Source organism: Maniola jurtina, chromosome Z (assembly GCF_905333055.1).
Source record: "Maniola jurtina chromosome Z, ilManJurt1.1, whole genome shotgun sequence".
Lineage (NCBI taxonomy): Eukaryota > Metazoa > Arthropoda > Insecta > Lepidoptera > Nymphalidae > Maniola > Maniola jurtina.
The window spans coordinates 14,346,009-14,365,362 of NC_060058.1; the positions used below are offsets into that span (position 1 = coordinate 14,346,009).

Sequence of the window (19,354 nt, forward strand, 5' to 3'; positions counted from 1 at the left end):
CTAGTGTAACTGTAAGGCAAATATCCTGTTAATGGTAATTATTATTGATAAGAAAAAGGGGATGTTGATAAAATAATAATAAATAACAATTTAAACCATCCTGTCATTCAACTAGATTAAATAACTAATTATAAACAAATATTAGACTTCTTTGTGATGATAAAGTTATACGGATAATAGATATAATATTTTGTTAACTAAATAATCAAAATATACCTACTCAAATATAAACTAATCAAATTAAGACTATGTACACATTAACTCATGAAGAATTAATCAATCTATTACCAAGTCTATTACTTCTATTTAGATTCGCATGTTAGTAGTCAGTCGATGGATGATGTAACTAAAACTATAAATTCAAGATGAGTACTTTGTGATTATGCATCAATACGAAAAGAAAGATTAATTTTATGGAACATGGATACTACGATGAAAGGATCTTAATTTTTGTAAAATTATTATTGCGGCTGACTCGCACCGTGACAGATAACCACAGACTAAAGACAACAAAACACAACACCGAGTACTAACCAAAAGTTAAACAACAGACAATATCACAAAAAAGTCAAAGACAATAATTTTTACGGCTCTGGGTTCTAAGTCTTTTGACCTGTAATTAAATGAGTAGCTCTTTATGTTGTGACTTAAAATAACTAACTACCATAGTTGTGATAAGTAACTAGGTTGTGACTTGTGACTCGTTTCACAATCAACCAACCTAATTGTTCATATAAATTACTAAAATCAATCCCTGCGCGTACCTTGCGACCATAGTTTTATACTTAAATAATGGTTGTACCACACCGTACTTTAAGTCACATAACACATTACCCCGTTGTGTTGCGCTTGCGTCACTACTCACCAGTCACGACACGACACGACTACATTCGGGGCACGCCATGATATTATACGACAGTGGCCCAACCTCATATATCAAGTCAATGGATGCAACTCAACACGATTTTTATGATATTTTATGTCCGCCCGTAGAAGTTCACTGTAAAATTATTTAATTATTATTATTTCTATGATTTCTAAGGCTCAAATTCTTATAAATTCTACGCCCATCTATCTATTATGAAAAGAGCAAACGTGAAAGGCAGCTAGACTAGAAGAAGACAAAAAGAGCAGTGTTGCCAGTGGCAGATAGTCAATTGTAACACGAGACATCTCAAAATGTAACATTTTCACGAGAAAAGTAACATTTCCTTATTTTTCGTGGAAAATAAAAGTAATAAGGTACACAGGTTAATATGGCACTTTATTATACAAAAATTTAAACAGTTTTCTTGTCCCATTAGTTAAGCTTAAAAAGAATCGTAATAATAATTGTTGATTGAATAAATTGACTGCTGATCCTGAAAAAGAAAAACAAATCAATATGAAAAATAATATATACCAACGGATTTAGAAATGTCTTTGAATAGCTATAACTTATTTTGTTAATCAATTTATAATACACGTGTAAATTAAAAATTTATATCACCCCAACAAGTGAAGGTTACATTAACTAGAAAAGAGCTGATAACTTTCAAACGGCTGAACCGATTTTCTTCGATTATAGCTAAGAACACTCTCCATCAAGCCACCTTTCAAACAAAAAAACTAAATTAAAATCGGTTCATTAGTTTGAGAGCTACGATGCCATACACAGATACACACGTCAAACTTATAACACCCCTCTTTTTGGATCGGGGGTTAAAAAGATTAAAATCGTCTTATATCGGGCGATCTGGCAACACAGGACTGTTTGAGTTTGAGAGGCTACGCACTAGGTGGACTTTGTCTGTGTAGCGTTTGACGGCGCGCGTGTGGTGCCTTTTTGGAGCGTTTTTTTTTTTGTTAAAAGTGGCTGGTTTTTGTGTTTCACTGGCGTTTTTGGTTCTAGAACCATGCTGGAACTAACTGGGAAGCGCTCTAAAGGGGCGCCGTGCGTATGTCGGCGAGCGCCGGCACAGACGATGTCTTTACTTATATAGTTTCCCTAACTTAAAAATATCTACAAACTTGACATTGGCTAATCTTTGTAAAGCCAGACGAGAGAATAAAAAAAACGCACTAAGTAGGTACGCAGTGAAGAAAATTACGCGGGAATTTCAAATTCGTTTTGTTAACTGAACAATACTAGGTAGGTACCTAACTACTTACCTTGGTCTCAGCAAAGAGATCGATAGATTCGATAGCAAAACTCAAATTTTAGGTTACGCCGGCCGGTATCTACTCAGCTCGCTCTCATTCCTGTAAAGAAAACCGAAGTTACCTACAACAATAACTAAGTAGTAAATAGCTAAATGAACTTCTGGAAACTAATGTGACTTAATAATAAGATGACAGTCAATACAAAAACGAACTGCTTTCAGTTGCAAATACTAGGTATGACTTTGTTTTTGCATTACTGATTCCCTAATTAGTTAACTACTTACTTATTTACTTAAAACTACATTGTATACAACATTTACTTACCAAGCAAGTAGTGTTAGCAACACATATACACAGTCGATAAGGATAACGAACAAACCAATCACTTTCGAATTTTGACGAAATAAAGATACAATTTTTTTTTGTACTTAGATACCTAACTACCTACAATATCACTACCCCGCAACGAATAACTTTTTTTTTCTCTCGACTGGCTTTATACTGATTAGCCAATGTCAAGTTTGTAGTTATTTACAAGTTAGGAAAACTATATGTATAAGAATGGACTTCGTCTGTACCGGCGCCCGCCGACATACACGCGGCGCCCCTTTAGAGTGCTTCCCAGTCAGTTCCTTGGTCAGTTCCACCACCAATAAACACTAGCAGAACACAAAAACCGGCCACTTCTAACAAAAAAACACTCCAAAAAGTCACAACACGCGCGCCAGCAAACGCCACCACAGACGAAGTCCACGAATAACTTTATTAGCCAAAACTTGGCCAAAACAAAGTTGAGTCACAGAGAAAAACAAACAAAACACTTTTTTAATCACAGAGTAATTACAAAACAAAGTGAACTTAGACCAATAACTTAGAGAAAGTGAAATAAACTAACTTGGATGCGTTCCGTTTCACGATTATTTTTGGTTTGCTGGGAAAAATTTGAATATTTTTATGAAGTCCTAAAAGTAACGTAAAGTAACATTTTGAGTCGTGTAACATGGAGGAAACATGAGGGGGTCAAAAGTAACGTAAAATGTTACAAAAGTAACATTCTGGCAACGCTGAAAAAGAGATAAACTAGGCTGAATAAACTTCCGCTAAAAGTGCAAACGTTTCAGATCTCCTAATTTATAATTAATTTGCAGCAATTGTCTTAAAAATCCTTAGTATTCCTTGTACATTATTTATTAATTAAAAATGTTTATATAAATGCATTTATATCTAAAATAGTTACTGCTGTTTAATAATTCACGTAAAATAAGTACCTAACTTGTACAATTTATAAACTGTTATGGCGTTTGTGTCTGATACACAACGCATATAGTATCTTTTCTTTCGAAATAAAAAGAAATATCGGTAAATTTAACGAATCAATTTTATTGGAAAAACTAGATTATGGGTATATAGTTGTTATTATAATGATGTGAACTCTGTGGCAGTGAGTAAATTTAAGGTTATGTTTCCGTCTTCTAAAGCTATTTTAGGTGTGTTTCAGTAAATCGGAAGATTAAGTAGGCGTATTTCTCCAGGACAGTATCCCAAAAAGTGATGTCTGAATGAATTTCTCACGGTTTCTAGACATTCAGTCATGGTGGGAAGTGCCCAGCATTGCATACTTTTGTTCCCTGTTCAGGACTGCTTTCAATCTTCTGGATTTTGACATCGAAGTGAGTAAAAGCGTGATTTATGTTTTACAACGGGTTTGACGCTGATTATAGTGACTAATCACGCTGAATGTTGTTGAATTTGTAGGAATTAGAAGAAGCTCTTCTGACAGATGGCACTGAGGAGTCGGCTAGCTCCCTCTTGACGGAACTTATTGTGCGGCTCTTGAATGGTTGCTTAGGCAACAATGATATCTCGGCTTTTAATTATCAGGTAATGCATAAACACCAAGTTGAGGTTGCACTGTCTCACTGGTTTGAGTTGTACTATCATAACATTGTATATTCTTGCAGATGTATCTGAGGCGATTGTTTAGGCAAAAATGTCAAGATACAGGAAGATTCAACCCTTTCAATACTGACATTGACTTTCAATTCCTTCCGCTCCGCACTAAAGTGGAGATATTGTATGCACTATGTGATTTTCGACTGGATGCTGAAGATGTGTTTGATTTATTTAAGAACCTTGAAGCTGAAAGTTTAAGAGTGGAGCCACTAGGGTAAGTTTATAAATTGTACAGTAAATACAGAGTTCTGTAGTTAGTTTCATTAACAGCTAAAGAACATAAGACAATGGACATTTATTAATTGTTATTGTATTTATATAGAAACCTTAATTTTTCATAGTCGATGCTTGACTAGTTTGAAAATATTCAGGGATTTAATTTGATCTGGGATGTGTAACACCAACCTGTTTATAACAAGGGTCCTAAATTGTTTAGCTAAGCTTGATACTTTTCAAAACTAACAGATAATCTGAAGTAACTTCATATCCATAACTATATCTGAAACATTATTCCTATATCCCCATCCATATCCAGATATAAAATTTCATTATCCATAACATACCTGCTACACATGCCAATAAAAGAAAAAAGAATGGAGTGTAAACCTTATTCTCATATCAATATCAATAGTGATTACAACATTGGCTTTCTATTTAAGAGATTGGAGCATGAACTACTAACTTTTTGAGATATGTGTGTTCCAAGCAATTAAATATCATTTGCAATAATAGCAAAGGAAAAAATGGCGAGGATACCTGCATGTCTGAGAGCTCTCCGTAATGTTCTCAAAAGTATGTGAAGTCTGCTAATTTGCACTGGGCCAGCATAGCAGACTATGGCCTAAACCCTTTCATTTTGAGAAGAGACCCCATGCTCAGTAGTCAGCGGATGATGGGTTGATCATATTGATGATGATTACCATTGATAATTAAAAATTTTTCTTACACTTATTTCCTTAAATTCTTAGGGAAATAAGTGAAGGTAAACTTTTAGAATCACAACATCTCAGGAAGGAGGTGATTCTTAGAAAAAAAAGCTGACAAATTCTGTAAATAATTTTGTGTACTACAATTTTTGTCTAACCTATTTTACGATAAAATTTACCATTTAGCTGGAAAATGCAAAACATCCATTTTTGTGAACTTTGACCTTGAATATATATTTTTTCTAAATGTGAGATCAATGGGGACTTTTCACAGTTCATTTATATTGGTATTCCCAACATTTGTACCAATTTTTAGGTCTACGCAAATCATTGTATTCCTGAATGTCTATTTTGACTTGACACAAAGAAAAACGAGCTTAGAACCAGCACTATTCTTTTGAAAATATCAGCTGGAGAAAGGATATAACTAACTACCTTTGAACCTGGCAAAAATTTGGCTACAACTTAAAAGGCACCTTATCATAATAACTAATATGTTAAACAAGATAGTAAAATTTTCTCAGAAATGATTAAAAGCAGAGTATTGTCAGGGTCCCAAAACAGTTTTAAAATGTTTAAAAATCCCATCCATACAGGGAATCAGTTACAAAGTAACTAAATAGTTATCTTAACATTTCTGAGACTCCATAAAGGATGTTTATATCATTACTAAACAAAGGCAATATTCACTACCATGCATGATGTGCATTCACATACAAAAGGGTATAGATAAATATCAATGTGAACTTTTAGGATTATGCAGTATATAAACAAGATCATCAAACTTCTTGAATTTTATGTGAAGAAAATTATACTTTATAGAACTGTTGCATAACTGGAGTTATTATATAATATCTACAAGTAGTGCAATGTGCAGTTTGTGCACTATACTTTATTGAAACTCGGATCCTAAACAAAACATAAAATCTTCGTAAAATATTTTGTCATAATCGGATACAAGGTTGTTTAGTCTTTTCGTTGCTGCTTTTAGACTGTTGGATAGTTAGAATTTCTTAAGAAAAAAAGGTACAGATCACTTTGTTGTCTATCTGTATGTCTTTCAAAAACCATTAAAGGAATCCAAACCTTCTCGTTGACTTAAAATATATTTTTTTTTATGTTAAAGAGGTACTCTTATTGAATAAAATATGGCATTAACTTAAGTTTTTTGTAATGTTAAAGATGTACTCTTACAGATTTCAGCCTTCAAAACCTTGTTTTAAGGGATATTCAGTTTCAGGTAGCTCCAAAATATAAATCACTAGCTGATGCCCGCGACTTCGTTCGCGTGGATGTAGGTTTTTTAAAATTCCCGTGGGAACTCTTTGATTTTCCGGGATAAAAAGTTGCCTATGTGCTAATCCAGGGTATAGTCTATCTCCAGTCTAAATTTCAGCCCAATCCGTCCAGTAGTTTTTGCGTGAAGGAGTAACAAACATACACACACACATACAAACTTTCTCCTTTATAATATTAGTGTGATTAGTGTGATACCTAGACCTTGTACCAACACACTGGCATTCTTGCGCCAATATCCCAACTGTGTAGTGTTGCATTGACTAGACCTAACTATATTTTTATTGTTTATTTCAGATGGGATGACAACGATTCAGCTTATTGGTACTTTTACGGAACGAGATTATATCGGGAGGACATAATAAAAAGAAAAGGGAAAAGTAAAAAAAAGAAGAGGGAGAGCAGAAAACGCGGGTGGTTTTATGGCGACGATTGGCTCGACGATGATGAGACAGACAGAGTGTGGCAAGTTGTATGCTTCACCGAAGATGATTGGACCCACCTAACTGAGAAATTCAGCCGAGCGACTAGTAAAGTTGAAAAGGAATTGCATCGCTCGCTCTCGCAAAACTTCCTTCCAGAAATACCAAGGCTGTTTCAAGAGAAGGAACGCTTACAACGCAAAAGGTACTTACTACTACTTCTTTAAGGTTAATTTTTCAAACTACAAACTAAACTTTTACTGAATTCGACATTTTGACAGATTTCCATTACAATAAGATATGGTAGTATGGTAAGGTATGGTATGGTAGATTTTGGATAACTTGTGTAGGTAGAAGAAGTTTATTAGGTAATTTTTTAGTTTTTTTTTTTAGTTTCCAACATCGTCGCTATGCTATATTAATACGTTTATATGACTAAGATCATGTATTTGGACCTGTGTCCTTCTAAATTTCAGTTCCACTTCAAAATTCTTCCACATCACCACAATGCACTTCGCCAATGATTTAGAATTCAAGATTCTTAATGTTATTAAAATACCTATACAAAAGTATTGAGGTTTTGATAGGATGTGCCTGTTAAATCAATTTTATTTGTTTATCGTTGGAAGTTGTTTAAGAGTTGGCGAAATGTTTGTTTTCATTCTATCAATAAAATACTATTGCATTAGTTTTCATTAAAATAAAACGTATCACAACGAATTCAGTATTACCACAAAAAAAATTAAACATGTAACCGATGGCTAAATTTAAGTTTTGACACTTTTTGCATGAGAAATCTGCCAGGTTTTAAATAAACATGCATTTAACCTTGTTTGAATTTGTTTGTGGTACTATTTTATATTAAAGTATATGCTTCAATGAAGTACAACATATTCTACACTTACAAAACCAACATAAACACATTCATTAAATATACATCAATATAACAGTCAACACAAAATTCACGCAGCTTGTGTAAATTTAAGGTCTATTATTAGAAAAATATTATACATATAACATACTAAGTATATTATTATATATAAAACATTTCATGTATCTTTTTCTATATAATACACATTATGCAATAAAAGTAACATGAAAAGCTTACATAAGAGTGTTAACTAGTATTTTGGTATTTTAAACACACTCATATTTATGAACAAACTTTAAAGCTAAGCAAACAGTAACAGTAATTTTTTAGAGTAATTTATTTTAGATAATAGATAGATTTAAGATATATAAGTGATCTGTAAATTTAGTCACGAGAAGTATGCAATCCAACTTTAATAAGTATAAAATTTGCTCTGCGACATGATGGTGTGCCACTGATCTGCTAAAGGCAATTATTTTTGTTGCTTGACTATTCAAATTTTCAAAACTCTTTCTTAGCAGATGTCTATGTCATAATAGTTATCTGCTTCCCAAATTACAGCCCAATCCGTCCAGTAGTTTAAGCTGTGCGTTGATAGATTAGTCAATCAGTCACTTTTCCCTATTTATCAAGGATAACACCATCAACTTTTACCATTACATAAATACATCTTAATATATTTATTCTTTGTGTCAATTTTGCTGTACAATCTTTAGAAAAATAGCGCAAAAGTGCTACTTGTATATATTTATAATGTTTTCGGATGTGGTTTGACCCAAACATAAACATGACATTTGGTCTAACTATGCTGCTGAGCGATTCGTTTCAGTAATGATAGATAACATAGGTACCTTTAATATCCATCCATCCATCCATCAGCCTGTACGTCCACTGCTGGACATAGGCCTTTCCAAGAGCGCGCCACCAAACATGGTCCTCCGCCTTCCTCATCCACCCACTCGCCGCCACCTTCTTCAGGTCATCGGTCCAGCAGGCAGGAGGTAGGCCCACACTGCGCTTGCCCGTACGCGGTCTCCACTCCAGAACACGTCAGCCCCATCGGCCGTCGGTTCTACGACAGACACGACCTGCCCATTGCCACTTCAGCTTGCTAATCTTTTGAGCTATGTCAGTCGCTTTTGTTCTTCTGCGAATTTCCTCTTTCCGGATTTTATCCCTGAGAGTGATACCCAACATAGCTCGCTCCATAGCGAGCTGAGCGACCTTTAGTTTGTGGACGAGGCCAACCCTTTTTTAACTTTCCTTTTAGTACCCTTGACCGTTAATATACCTTATTATAATATTACCGTAATACCTTAGTCATTACAATATATACATATATAAATTAAATATATATTTTGATGATTTTATTGCAAAAGTCTGTAACCATCTCATACAATTTTTTCTATTTTTACTATTTTTTCTTCCTAAAGATGATAAAACTTAACTCCTCCATTTATATTTATTCCTCCTATCCTTCTCGTTTTCGTCCTCCTTCTCTATACCGAAAAACTACCGAGTTTGTGTAGTATACTTTAAACCCATACACATTGAATCTCTCTATAACGAAAACTATTCATACCTGTAACAAAAGAAAATGGTGAGTCCTTTGGAATTCGTTATAGAGAGTTGTTTTTATTTTGAATTTAGATAAAAAGATGGAGGTTTTTCTACTACTTAGGTTATTGGAGCTAGCGCCGCGCCGCACATCGAGTCGCGTACTGCAGAAGATCAAGCAGAAAGAGGAGGAGACCAAACAGAGCTCTTATGACTCTAAGGACGAAGATAGTAAGGAAAGTCCAAGTGCGGCACGAGAGAACAGAGCCAAACGACGGAATCAACTGAGGTAGGCAAAACCTTCCAAAAACACATGACTTCCCTGGCACGATGTTAAGCACTGTGGTCTTCAAACAGGAGGTCCTCGATCTGGGAATTTTAGCATTCCCTTAGGATACTGATTAGAAACTAGTTAGGATTATGGAAATCGTAATAGTTATCTCTCTATCTCTCTCTGCGTCGAGTTTCCTATTACTGAGGGTCATGACCCAAGAATCCTGTTGTGAACGATCTGGCGCCAGTTTCCTCTGTTTTTTGCGACATGCTTTGTAGACTTACAGTTACTACCCTATCGATAAAGTTCAAAAACTAAACTCACCCGGCTATTCTGATTATATTTGTCTATACTGCGTTACCTATATAAGTACATGACATTGAATTGATGATCGACATTATGTTAACACTACTATTTCTCATCTATCTTCTTCTCTCTGGGCTGATTTCCGCACTTAAACGTTTCCGTCTGTTGTGCGTATATCTCATCTTTATATTCAATTCTAGATCAAAATCGTCATCGTCGGATTCATCAGACAGTTCGGTGAGCAGACAAGACGAAATGCCACAGAAAACGTCGAGACAGTCGAAAGCGAAGGACAAGAGATTAAAAAATTCATCTACTCATAAGGGTGAGCCGCCCCCAGGGCCCGTGGTGAAGACCGGTAGGAAAACCAACAACTCCCTCGCGGCCGCCACCGGCCAGATCGTTATACCGGACAACGATGAACCGGTTAATAGTACAAGGAAGAAACTTAAAACTTCACAAATGTAAGTCTTGTGTTATTTTTAGTGTTGGATAGAAGCAGGCGTTCTACGTTACTTGGCAGTAGTCCATGATATTATACAAGAAACCTTTGCCTGTTTTGGCGGATTATACTAAATTAAGCCTTAAAATTTAATGATTTTATTTCTTTGTTTAATGACTTTTTTTACATTATGATGGGTACATACCACAATTAACTTGGTGTTTTTAACTGCCGATATTTGGACTCAGTTGCATGAGTCGTTATCTACAATGTAAAAAGTCTTAATTTGCTATAATCTGCCAAAACACAAATCTGTCTGATACAGCATGCATCATGCGATATGCACCGCCTGGCCTTCTTTCACTTAAGAAGCAGGAAAAGCAAGCAACACACAAACCACTGTTTACCCAAATTTGCAATAAAGAAATTTGATTTGATTTGAATTAACACATATTATCTCCAATTTTTCTAGAACACACTATGTAAATTTCACTCTGACTCTGAAGCATCCTAAGGAGGCATAGACTCCACAATGCAATTTGCAATTTTTTACATAATATATAACTGAATATTATGTATGTATACACTGTATACATATATGAGCAATTTATATACTGTATACTATACAGTATATAAATAGCATTTAGAGTAGCAAAAGCAGTTAGCAGTAATCACATTTCAGATTCAGTCAAACGGAAGAAGATATTCAAACGGATATGTATAAAGTGCTGGAACAACTCACAGCACACGAAGACGCCTGGCCGTTCATGGACCCAGTGGAAGAAGAATATGCGCCGAACTACTACGCCGTCATACGACGGCCCATGGACTTACGCAAAATGGAGGAGCGTCTGGACAGTGGATACTATACAGATTTCTCCATGTTCAAAGGAGATTTCAAACTTATCGTCAACAATTGCCGCCTGTACAATGGCCAAGACAATGGTAATATTTTTATTATTGGCATTGACTGCTATCCTGCCATAGTTTTGACCTATTCTAAGAGCCTACCCATATTGATGATTTTGGGGATTGAGATTTTGTTCACAAGTCATCTGGCATATCACATACTAGACATGCCATTTAAGAAGTAAAGCCGCTGCAAGGCTAACATCTGCTCGCTAACTACTCCCATTTAGTTTTATTCAGATACAAATTAGCTCTTTAATGCAATATCACCTGGTGGTAAGTGATGATGCAGTCTAAGATGGAAGCGGGCTAACGAAGCGGGGTATGGCAGTTTTTATTAATCCTATAACCTATTGGTACACGGCATCGTACTGAAACGCTAAATTGCTTAGCAGTACGGCTTTGCTGTTAGTGTGATAACTAGCCACGGGTGAAGCTTCCCACCAGGCTAGACCAGAAATGTAGAAATTATAAAATTCCAAATCCCTGCCAGGCGGACCCGGGGCTTTACACTACTAAGACCACTGCACCAGGGAGGTCGATTTTAGAACATATAGCAGAATTCCTAGCCTAAAAGAAATCATACTAATATATCCATAATCCATAATTATAAATGCAAAAGGATGTGTCTACATGTCTGTCTGTCTGTTAGCTTTTGATGGCCCATTCGCTTAACCAATTTTGACAAAATTTGGTACAGATATAGCTTGCATCCCTTGCTACTATATTCACTACTTTTTGTTCTGGAAAATCAGAGTTCCAATGGAGCTTTTCGGAAACCTAAATTCATGTGAACTAATTTGTGGGCATCCTCTAGAAAAAAAAATTTTGATTTGATTTTTAACGATGTGACAAATCAATGCTTACTTTTTATGGTACAAAAGCTAATGTTAATAATGTTTTCAGAGTACACAATGATGGTGGATAATCTACAGGCCGCTTTCGATCGTCTCACGGAGAAATACATTCATCGTCTTTCCTCCTCGGATGAAGAAATCGCTGTGGAGTATCAATTGCCTACTCCATCCAGAAAACACAAGTTGAAAAGTAGCGAGTCGCCCACCCCACATAAGCGGAAGAAAAGGAAATCTCATTCTGATACAGGTAATAAAGTTCACATCCTTAATCCAAAAGAATCAACTTTACAGGAGAGCCAGAACCTAGGATCTTTGTAGGAATAAGAGTTATACTCATTTTATTATTCTTTGAAATAGAGATTATGGCTAAATGTTGTATTTCCAACTTGTGCTGAAAAAATTTTAATTGTATACATTCTATGAATTTATTAATATAGGTTATTTTCAATATGGAAAATTATTATGCTATGTCCAAAAACTTTAATCACGCGGGCGATGTTGGGGGCATCATCTAGTTTTACATTGCGTGTTTTAGTCATCCCTAGCAGACTAGCAGTCTATTATACCTTTTCATGGCTTAACTGCTGAATCTATCTTGAAGGAAAAAGACAGAGGACAGTTTATTTTAATAGATCATGTCTTATTTATAGGAGAGGCAAAATCTAGTTCATCAGAAAAGAAGGAAGAAGAAGAAGAAAGGCAAGAAGACGACGAAGACGAAAGTGAAGCAAAAAAAAGCAAGGAATCTCATAAAAGCCGACACGACAAGGGAAGGAAGAAACGCAAGGGACATAAGCGCCACGGCAAACATTCCAAGAATCACAAGAAAAACTCTCACAAATCCAATCACGAATCAAAAAGACACAGCAGGAAACACGGCAAGAACAAAGACAAGGAAGGCAAAAAATCCAAACAAAAGAGAAAGAAAAATAAACACCACGATGTGGAGCCGATGGAGGAGTTGAAGAGGAGTGCTTCGCAGGAGTCGCTGGAGAGCTCCAGCAGAAGCAGGAGCGCTAGCCCGCTGCCCTCCATCCACTCGCACTCGCCCTCGCGCTCGCCCTCGCCGCAGCCGCCCGAGCCAGACTTCCTCAAGGACAAGTACGACAAGATAAAGGAGCGGCGGCGCCACGCAGCTGCGGGCGCGTGGGAGTCGCTGTTCGACTTCAAGCACAAGGCGGACAAGCAGAACGTACATGTGCCAGAGAAGAACCAAAAGCTCCGCGAAACCATCGAAAAGCTCAAGGCTAAAAACGAAAAGTACAAAGACACCTCGCTTTTTAACAGCCTTTTCACACCAGGAGGATCCGAAAATGGATCTCATTCTAAGGATTACAAAGGTTCTGGTAAAGATGATGAAACTGAGTTCTCCGAAGATGATACTGTCGAAAGTCTAAAAGACAAGTCAACTAGTAAGAAAGGCAAAAAGAGTTCAGCAAAAAATGCATCAGCCTCTGAAGCATTGGAACAAGCCGTCAAAGATATTAGTAAGTGGCTGGACGACGCCCCCAAGAGTTCTGCGCTCAGTTCTCCGTGCGACAGTCCGGCGCAGACTATTTCCACCGAGGAGCATGACAACAGCCGCCTGGACGACGACTCTTCTCTCGGGGAAAAACCGACGCTTTCTCGAAAGGAGTTATGTCGAAAACGACCATCTTCGCGTGAACCTAAAATTGTGAAAAGAAGAGAAATTCAAAGGACTATTGAGAGACTTCAGCCTGGAAAAAGCAAGGGTAATTTACTGACGAATATAAGTAATAAAAACACAGAAAAAGCAGAAGATATCACGTGTCTCGGAACGTTGAGTAAAGTTCGTGATTCCTACAAAGGAGAAGAATGTAGCCCGAAACTCAGTCTCGGTTCCGTTTTGGCAACTGTAGAATTCACACTAGGAAATGATCATAATTTTAATGATGAGCCACCTAAGGTTGAGGAGGAAAAAGTAACTACGAAAATTATTGAACCTAAAGAAGTTGAAACGGCCGAGGTGATCGTAGAAAATAAACCTGACGAAAACCCCACATTGCCAACAAAAAAAGATGCTGAAGTAGAAACAGATCCACCAATAGTAGTCAAGCCGAGTCAGGAAAAAGCCACTCCAAACTTGAGTGCTTGGTTTAAGGCTTTTGGTGCGCCTAAAACTACAAATCCTTCTACAAGCACAAAGAAAAAGGTTGAGGAAACTGAAACAGAAGATAAAACAACTGACAAACCTGACAGTGACTCGAAAACTACAAGTCCAAAGAATACTACCACGAAATATGACTCTCTTAACGATTTGACCTCGCCTATCCCTGATGGCGGTGACAGTCCTATTCCAAGCGCAACTGCAACTCCGCGCCAACGCAGAACCAGTACTGGGAGCTCAGTTTCGGAAAGGTCTTCATTTAGCCAAGATTTGGATTCTCCCAGACACCAAATGTCACACACATCGCCTCTGCTGCGGTCGCCTGCATCGCCGAGAACGGATGATTTTCAGAAAATTACCTACCCCATCATTAATGGTACTGTTCGTGCTGGATTTTACCATGATACTACTTCCGTTAAGAGTAGTCCTGAAAAAAGTTGCAGCCCCAGAGATGGACCGCAATCTCCTTACTCGCCTTATTCTCCACACGTCTACGCTTCTAACAGCAATGCAGGATCGGCTACGCCGAACTATTTTGTCGATCATAACAAAAGCCCTTTACCAACATATGGCCAAAACGCGCCACCTTATTATGATACTTCTAAAGCACCCTTAGTCAGCAAGCCTCCAAAGGTTCACGAAGATTATACATCTCTAAGCCCAGACTCATTTCAGCAAAATCATTTTAACGGCCCCTTTTCACCTACACCGTCTCCATACCCACCTGCGCAAACTAATTATTCTCAGCCACAAATATCTCCTCAACCTGGCATTTCAACCTCGCAGCCGGCGAGCGCTGTTCAAATATTACCAGATCCAAAAACGTCACTGTTTCCAGTAAAGAAGAGGACATACAATGACCCTGAAAGCCCAATATCTTCTAAGATACTTACAGAAAATAAGGAGACTATTCAATCTTCACTGATTAAAAAAGACTATGCAAAAAGTTCCCAGTCATTACTTTCTGTCCAAACTATGCCATCAACATCAGTGGATGATATAGCTCTGGCCCTCAGCGAGAAGTCCGAATCATTGAAATTAAATACATTACGTGAGAAAAATAATTCCCACGATTACACCGAGCAACAAGTCTCGGAAAATAGAGACAAAATTTCATTCGAAAACAATGTTACAACACGCGATGATAAGAAAGAAATTCCTCATATTGATCTCACAAAACCTGCAAGTGTCACAAAAAAAGACAATATCGATATGGTGAACATGGGCTACATGAACTTAGAAGATAGGAAGAGTAATGTAGAGTCCCATGATGTGGAATTTGTGAGCAGAGAAGCTAAACCAAATTTGGGTCCACCACAAAAAGGCTTCGAAATAGAGGCGATTGCAATCAACCTTGGAATAAACAACCAACAGTTGCCAAAATCATTAAGTAAACCATCAACTGGGCTGAGTAATATGACCCCAGCTCATACTCATGAGAGGCCGCATAACGAAATCGCCACTAATCATAACATCCCACATGCACACCATAATCAATATGATACATTGCCGACCGGACAGCCTTTAAACTCATTTTCCTTGAATGACATTGAAGCAGCAAATAAAAAACTATACACTAGCACCAATAACTCTTCATCAGCCGCCCTCGACTATGGCAATTGGAAGATGAATCAAATGCGAAAACCGGAAATGGTACCATCCGATTACTCTGCTAACAATTATTCAGCTAATAATGAAGAAAAATCAAAATCATCTGAGACTACAATTCCTAGTGCAATAAACTACAACAAAACTGTACAACACCAGCAATGCACTAATTATAATAATGTTCCCAGATCAAGTACTCAACGAAATCAAGATGTACAACAAAACTTACCATCCGAATTAAGAATACCTAATCCACGAGGACTTATTAAATCTGATGCAATGTATACGACTGCAACAATCAGAGATTATAACTCAATGGAGAGGATTATAGAGGCACGTATGAAAGCCCACAAAGCTGAGAAACTTGCGCAAAACCATCCACTTGGATCAACATTATCATACAAAACGCCATACAGCACTCATTCCGCTCTGCCCATAGAAACCTTGCGAAACCTGCCAAATATTCCACAGATGTTGGAACGATATACAAATGATGAAAGGTATTTGTCTAGCTTTGCAAACAGTTCCAGTTCATTGTATCACGACAAACCATTTCAAATGGCGCAAATGTTTAATAAAAATATAGCTTCCGAAGCTCATCACCCCGCGACTACTTCTGCCAGCACATACTCACAAGCATCCAGCACTGCGATGAGTAAAGATAGCGATATTTACAAGAGCGTCGTTAGCGCCCTGATGGACGCTAAAAAGAACAAGAAGAAGAGGGTTTCAAACGCAACGACACAGGTGGGACAGCCCTACCATACATCCACCTGCAACAGTGACGTTCTAACATCTGTTAGGTCGAATATGATGCCAGCGAGCCCCTTTAACTTCGGTAGTTCCACGAACATGGCTCTCAGCGGCATGTATGCCGACAACGGCGGATTCACGATCGAAGACTTCCGCAACAACACGAATCATCTGATGGCTGCCAACTACATGGCGGCAGCAGTGGCTCACCAGCAAAGGACTAACGAGGCGGCGGCCGAGAAATTAGCGAAACCAGCGCACCAAAATTCGAACCACCAGAGCACCAGCTCGTTGCCTTTCATTGGGCACTCGCAAGTCCGTGCCGGGTATCCATTCGTGGGCACGGAGCCGTCGTCGCCTCTGTACCAACAATACTTGCAGCGCTATCAGGAGGAGCTCCAGCGACAGACGATGACCCTCTACCCGTCCGCGTACAGCCAGCCCTATGATTCCATCAACCGGCCTTCCTGGCTTTAATTATAATCCTACATCCCAGTGATGGAGACCACATAATAAATTGCTATTTTATGATTATTAATTAACTATCAATGTGACAACTGGTATAGGAAAATGTAATTTATGTTGTTTGTAGAGTTATTATGATAGCATCTTTGTGAAAATAATAATTAATTAATCATTATTCATTCTACGGATTCAATACTGTTTTGCAAGATACATGACAATTTACTATTAGTGACCCATGATTATTATTAGTTTGCAGCATTTGCAGCGTTAGTATAATTTCTGCCTGTGATGATTCAACAGAGCATATTGTGACTCATTAAAATTATAGTTTTAAGGAAAAACAACTTCTAAGTTTCTGTTTCTGCTTAAGATAGGTGTTTGCGAACAAAACGATATCTGATACTTGTATTGTAATACTTGTGTAATACCTACAGTGAGTGAAGGATGATTTTGTTTCTCTGTGTTAATGTTAATATAGCTAAGCTATTAAGAAAATGTCATAATCAAAATAATGTGAGGCTCAAGGCATATTGGCGAAGAGTAGAAGCGACGCAAGTAGTTAATTCGCCACGTCACGTAATTCATCAGCTGCCTAGTAATAATATAACTAGGCGGTCGCAAAAGACGCGAGATCCCGTGCGCGACGTTCTCTGGTTGCGAAGTAGGTAGGTAGCCATGTAGTACGAGACGTGGTGGAAATGAAGTTCAATATAGATTCGTAACATTTTAGAAAAGATGCGTCGCTTCAGTAGAACTCGTAGGCGCGATATGCTTTGATCCTAAAAAATTAGTAGTGCAGGCCATGCAATAAATATTTTTATTTAATATTTTTGGAGAAAAATTACACAAATTAAGTTTATTACATAGTTATTATTTAATGGAAAATATTAATTATAAGCTCAGCATTGCAATTTGTATTGTTATTTTATATTGATTTAAATTCTATGATTATTATTATTACCTATTAAATTTTCTTACATTCATTGTTGTGTAAATATTTTAATATTGATTTAATATTTAGCAGCATTAACTAAGTACTTCTGCTTAAATATTAATTAAGGATTAGATATGTTTAATAAAATTACTAAGCATAAGAAATATTGACAACATTCTTCATGTGTAAAAATGGAAATAAAGATTTTCAAAATATCCATGTCTAAATTTATTTTATAATAGTACATTGTGACACGAGGGAGGTAAGTGGATTATTAGTTATTACAAAAGAGCTGATGTTTGTAAGCCTGAGCCGCAACTGATTACAATCGTCACTAGTTTGTAAAAGAATAACGTATCACAATACACTATTACATACCTAATACGGTGGGCCCCCGGTAATCCGGCATATATGATGCAGACTTTAGATGCTGTATTTATTTATTTTTAAAAAATGTTCATAAAACTAAAATAACAGAAATAACAAAAATAAAATAACTAAAACAACAAACAATAAAATAACTAAAACAACAAAAAATAAAATAACAGAAACAACAAAATATACAAGTATTAATTATTTATTATCAGGAAGCTCTATAGCGCGAAGTTATGTATATGGAATGCTTCGATAATAATAGATTGGAATGACTATAATATTTATAAAAAAACAGTGTAATTTAGATTTTTTTACTCAGCAACACCACGTACAAGGGGGCAGTACTCGCTAATTTCGGTTCAGTTTTACCACAGAGTTTTACTATCATTGTTGAAGACAATGGTTGAAGACCAAAGACAACATATAGACCATAGATATTATCTACGGAGTCGACATAATAGAAAAAAATTAAAAAAACCGTCAAGTGCGACTCCCGCACCGGGAGTTCCGTACTCTGGTATTTTTACTGACATTTTGCACGATAAATCAAAAACCATTAGACATAAAAATAAATAATATCTGTTTTAGAATGAACCCCACTTAACTAGTATAGTTATCTTACTTTGTAAATTAAAAAATAATACTAATAGGGGTCTACTTTTTTAAGGACCACCAGCTGGCGCCACTAGCACGAGTGGTATCTGTCACACGTCGAACAAAAGTTGAAACAAAAGTTGTATAACTTTGTGGTTAGAAATAATAATAATTTGTAATAAGTTTTTAAAAGTGTCATATTTCCGTTGCCGCATATTGCCGCAAATTTAGGGCTTCTTTTAGAATTCAGAATTTCAGAATTCATTTCAGAATTTTTTTTATGGTAGGCCTCATTATTTGTTCATGAACACAATATGTTGTGATTTATGTCTCATAATATTATAACTAACAATTTGCTCGAATTTGTGTAATTCATTGATAATTCATTTTACCTTTCAGGTCAAGCTTGCTGTAAGAGTCTTTAGCAGAGAGGTGGCCCTCACTGTGTCAATGCGGATGAAGACATACATGGACATTTTAACAATTGACGATTATTGTACGATACCTGTAAACATCGATGATGGCATTTTCATTACAGAGAT

At 36.8% G+C, this 19,354-nt stretch overlaps 1 protein-coding gene across 3 annotated transcripts; it reads left to right on the plus strand.

Moving 5' to 3' along the window:
* The first annotated feature begins 3,388 nt into the window (after window positions 1-3,388).
* On the plus strand, window positions 3,389-18,058 carry LOC123880244. 3 transcript variants are annotated; one of them, XM_045928241.1, is made up of 10 exons: window positions 3,389-3,544; window positions 3,621-3,812; window positions 3,898-4,023; window positions 4,104-4,309; window positions 6,615-6,944; window positions 9,292-9,456; window positions 9,948-10,211; window positions 10,872-11,134; window positions 12,005-12,202; window positions 12,606-18,058. In XM_045928241.1, exons 2-10 carry the CDS (start codon window positions 3,702-3,704, stop codon window positions 16,919-16,921), a joined length of 5,979 nt encoding a protein of 1,992 aa, XP_045784197.1. In that variant the 5' UTR covers window positions 3,389-3,544; window positions 3,621-3,701; the 3' UTR covers window positions 16,922-18,058. The 3 variants fall into 3 exon arrangements, with proteins under 3 accessions (XP_045784197.1, XP_045784196.1, XP_045784198.1); XM_045928240.1 differs by having other exon boundaries at window positions 3,630-3,812; XM_045928242.1 differs by having other exon boundaries at window positions 3,641-3,812.
* The last annotated feature ends 1,296 nt before the right edge of the window (window positions 18,059-19,354 follow it).

What these genes read in the sequence shown, in the direction of transcription:
- LOC123880244 (XM_045928241.1), top strand. Translation starts at nt 3,702, where the DNA reads ATGAATTTCTCACGGTTTCTAGACATTCAGTCATGGTGGGAAGTGCCC. An exon ending in TCTCGGCTTTTAATTATCAG is followed by an intron (nt 4,024 to 4,103) that starts GTAATGCATAAA and finishes ATATTCTTGCAG; the next exon opens with ATGTATCTGAGGCGATTGTT. An exon ending in GAAATCTCATTCTGATACAG is followed by an intron (nt 12,203 to 12,605) that starts GTAATAAAGTTC and finishes TCTTATTTATAG; the next exon opens with GAGAGGCAAAATCTAGTTCA.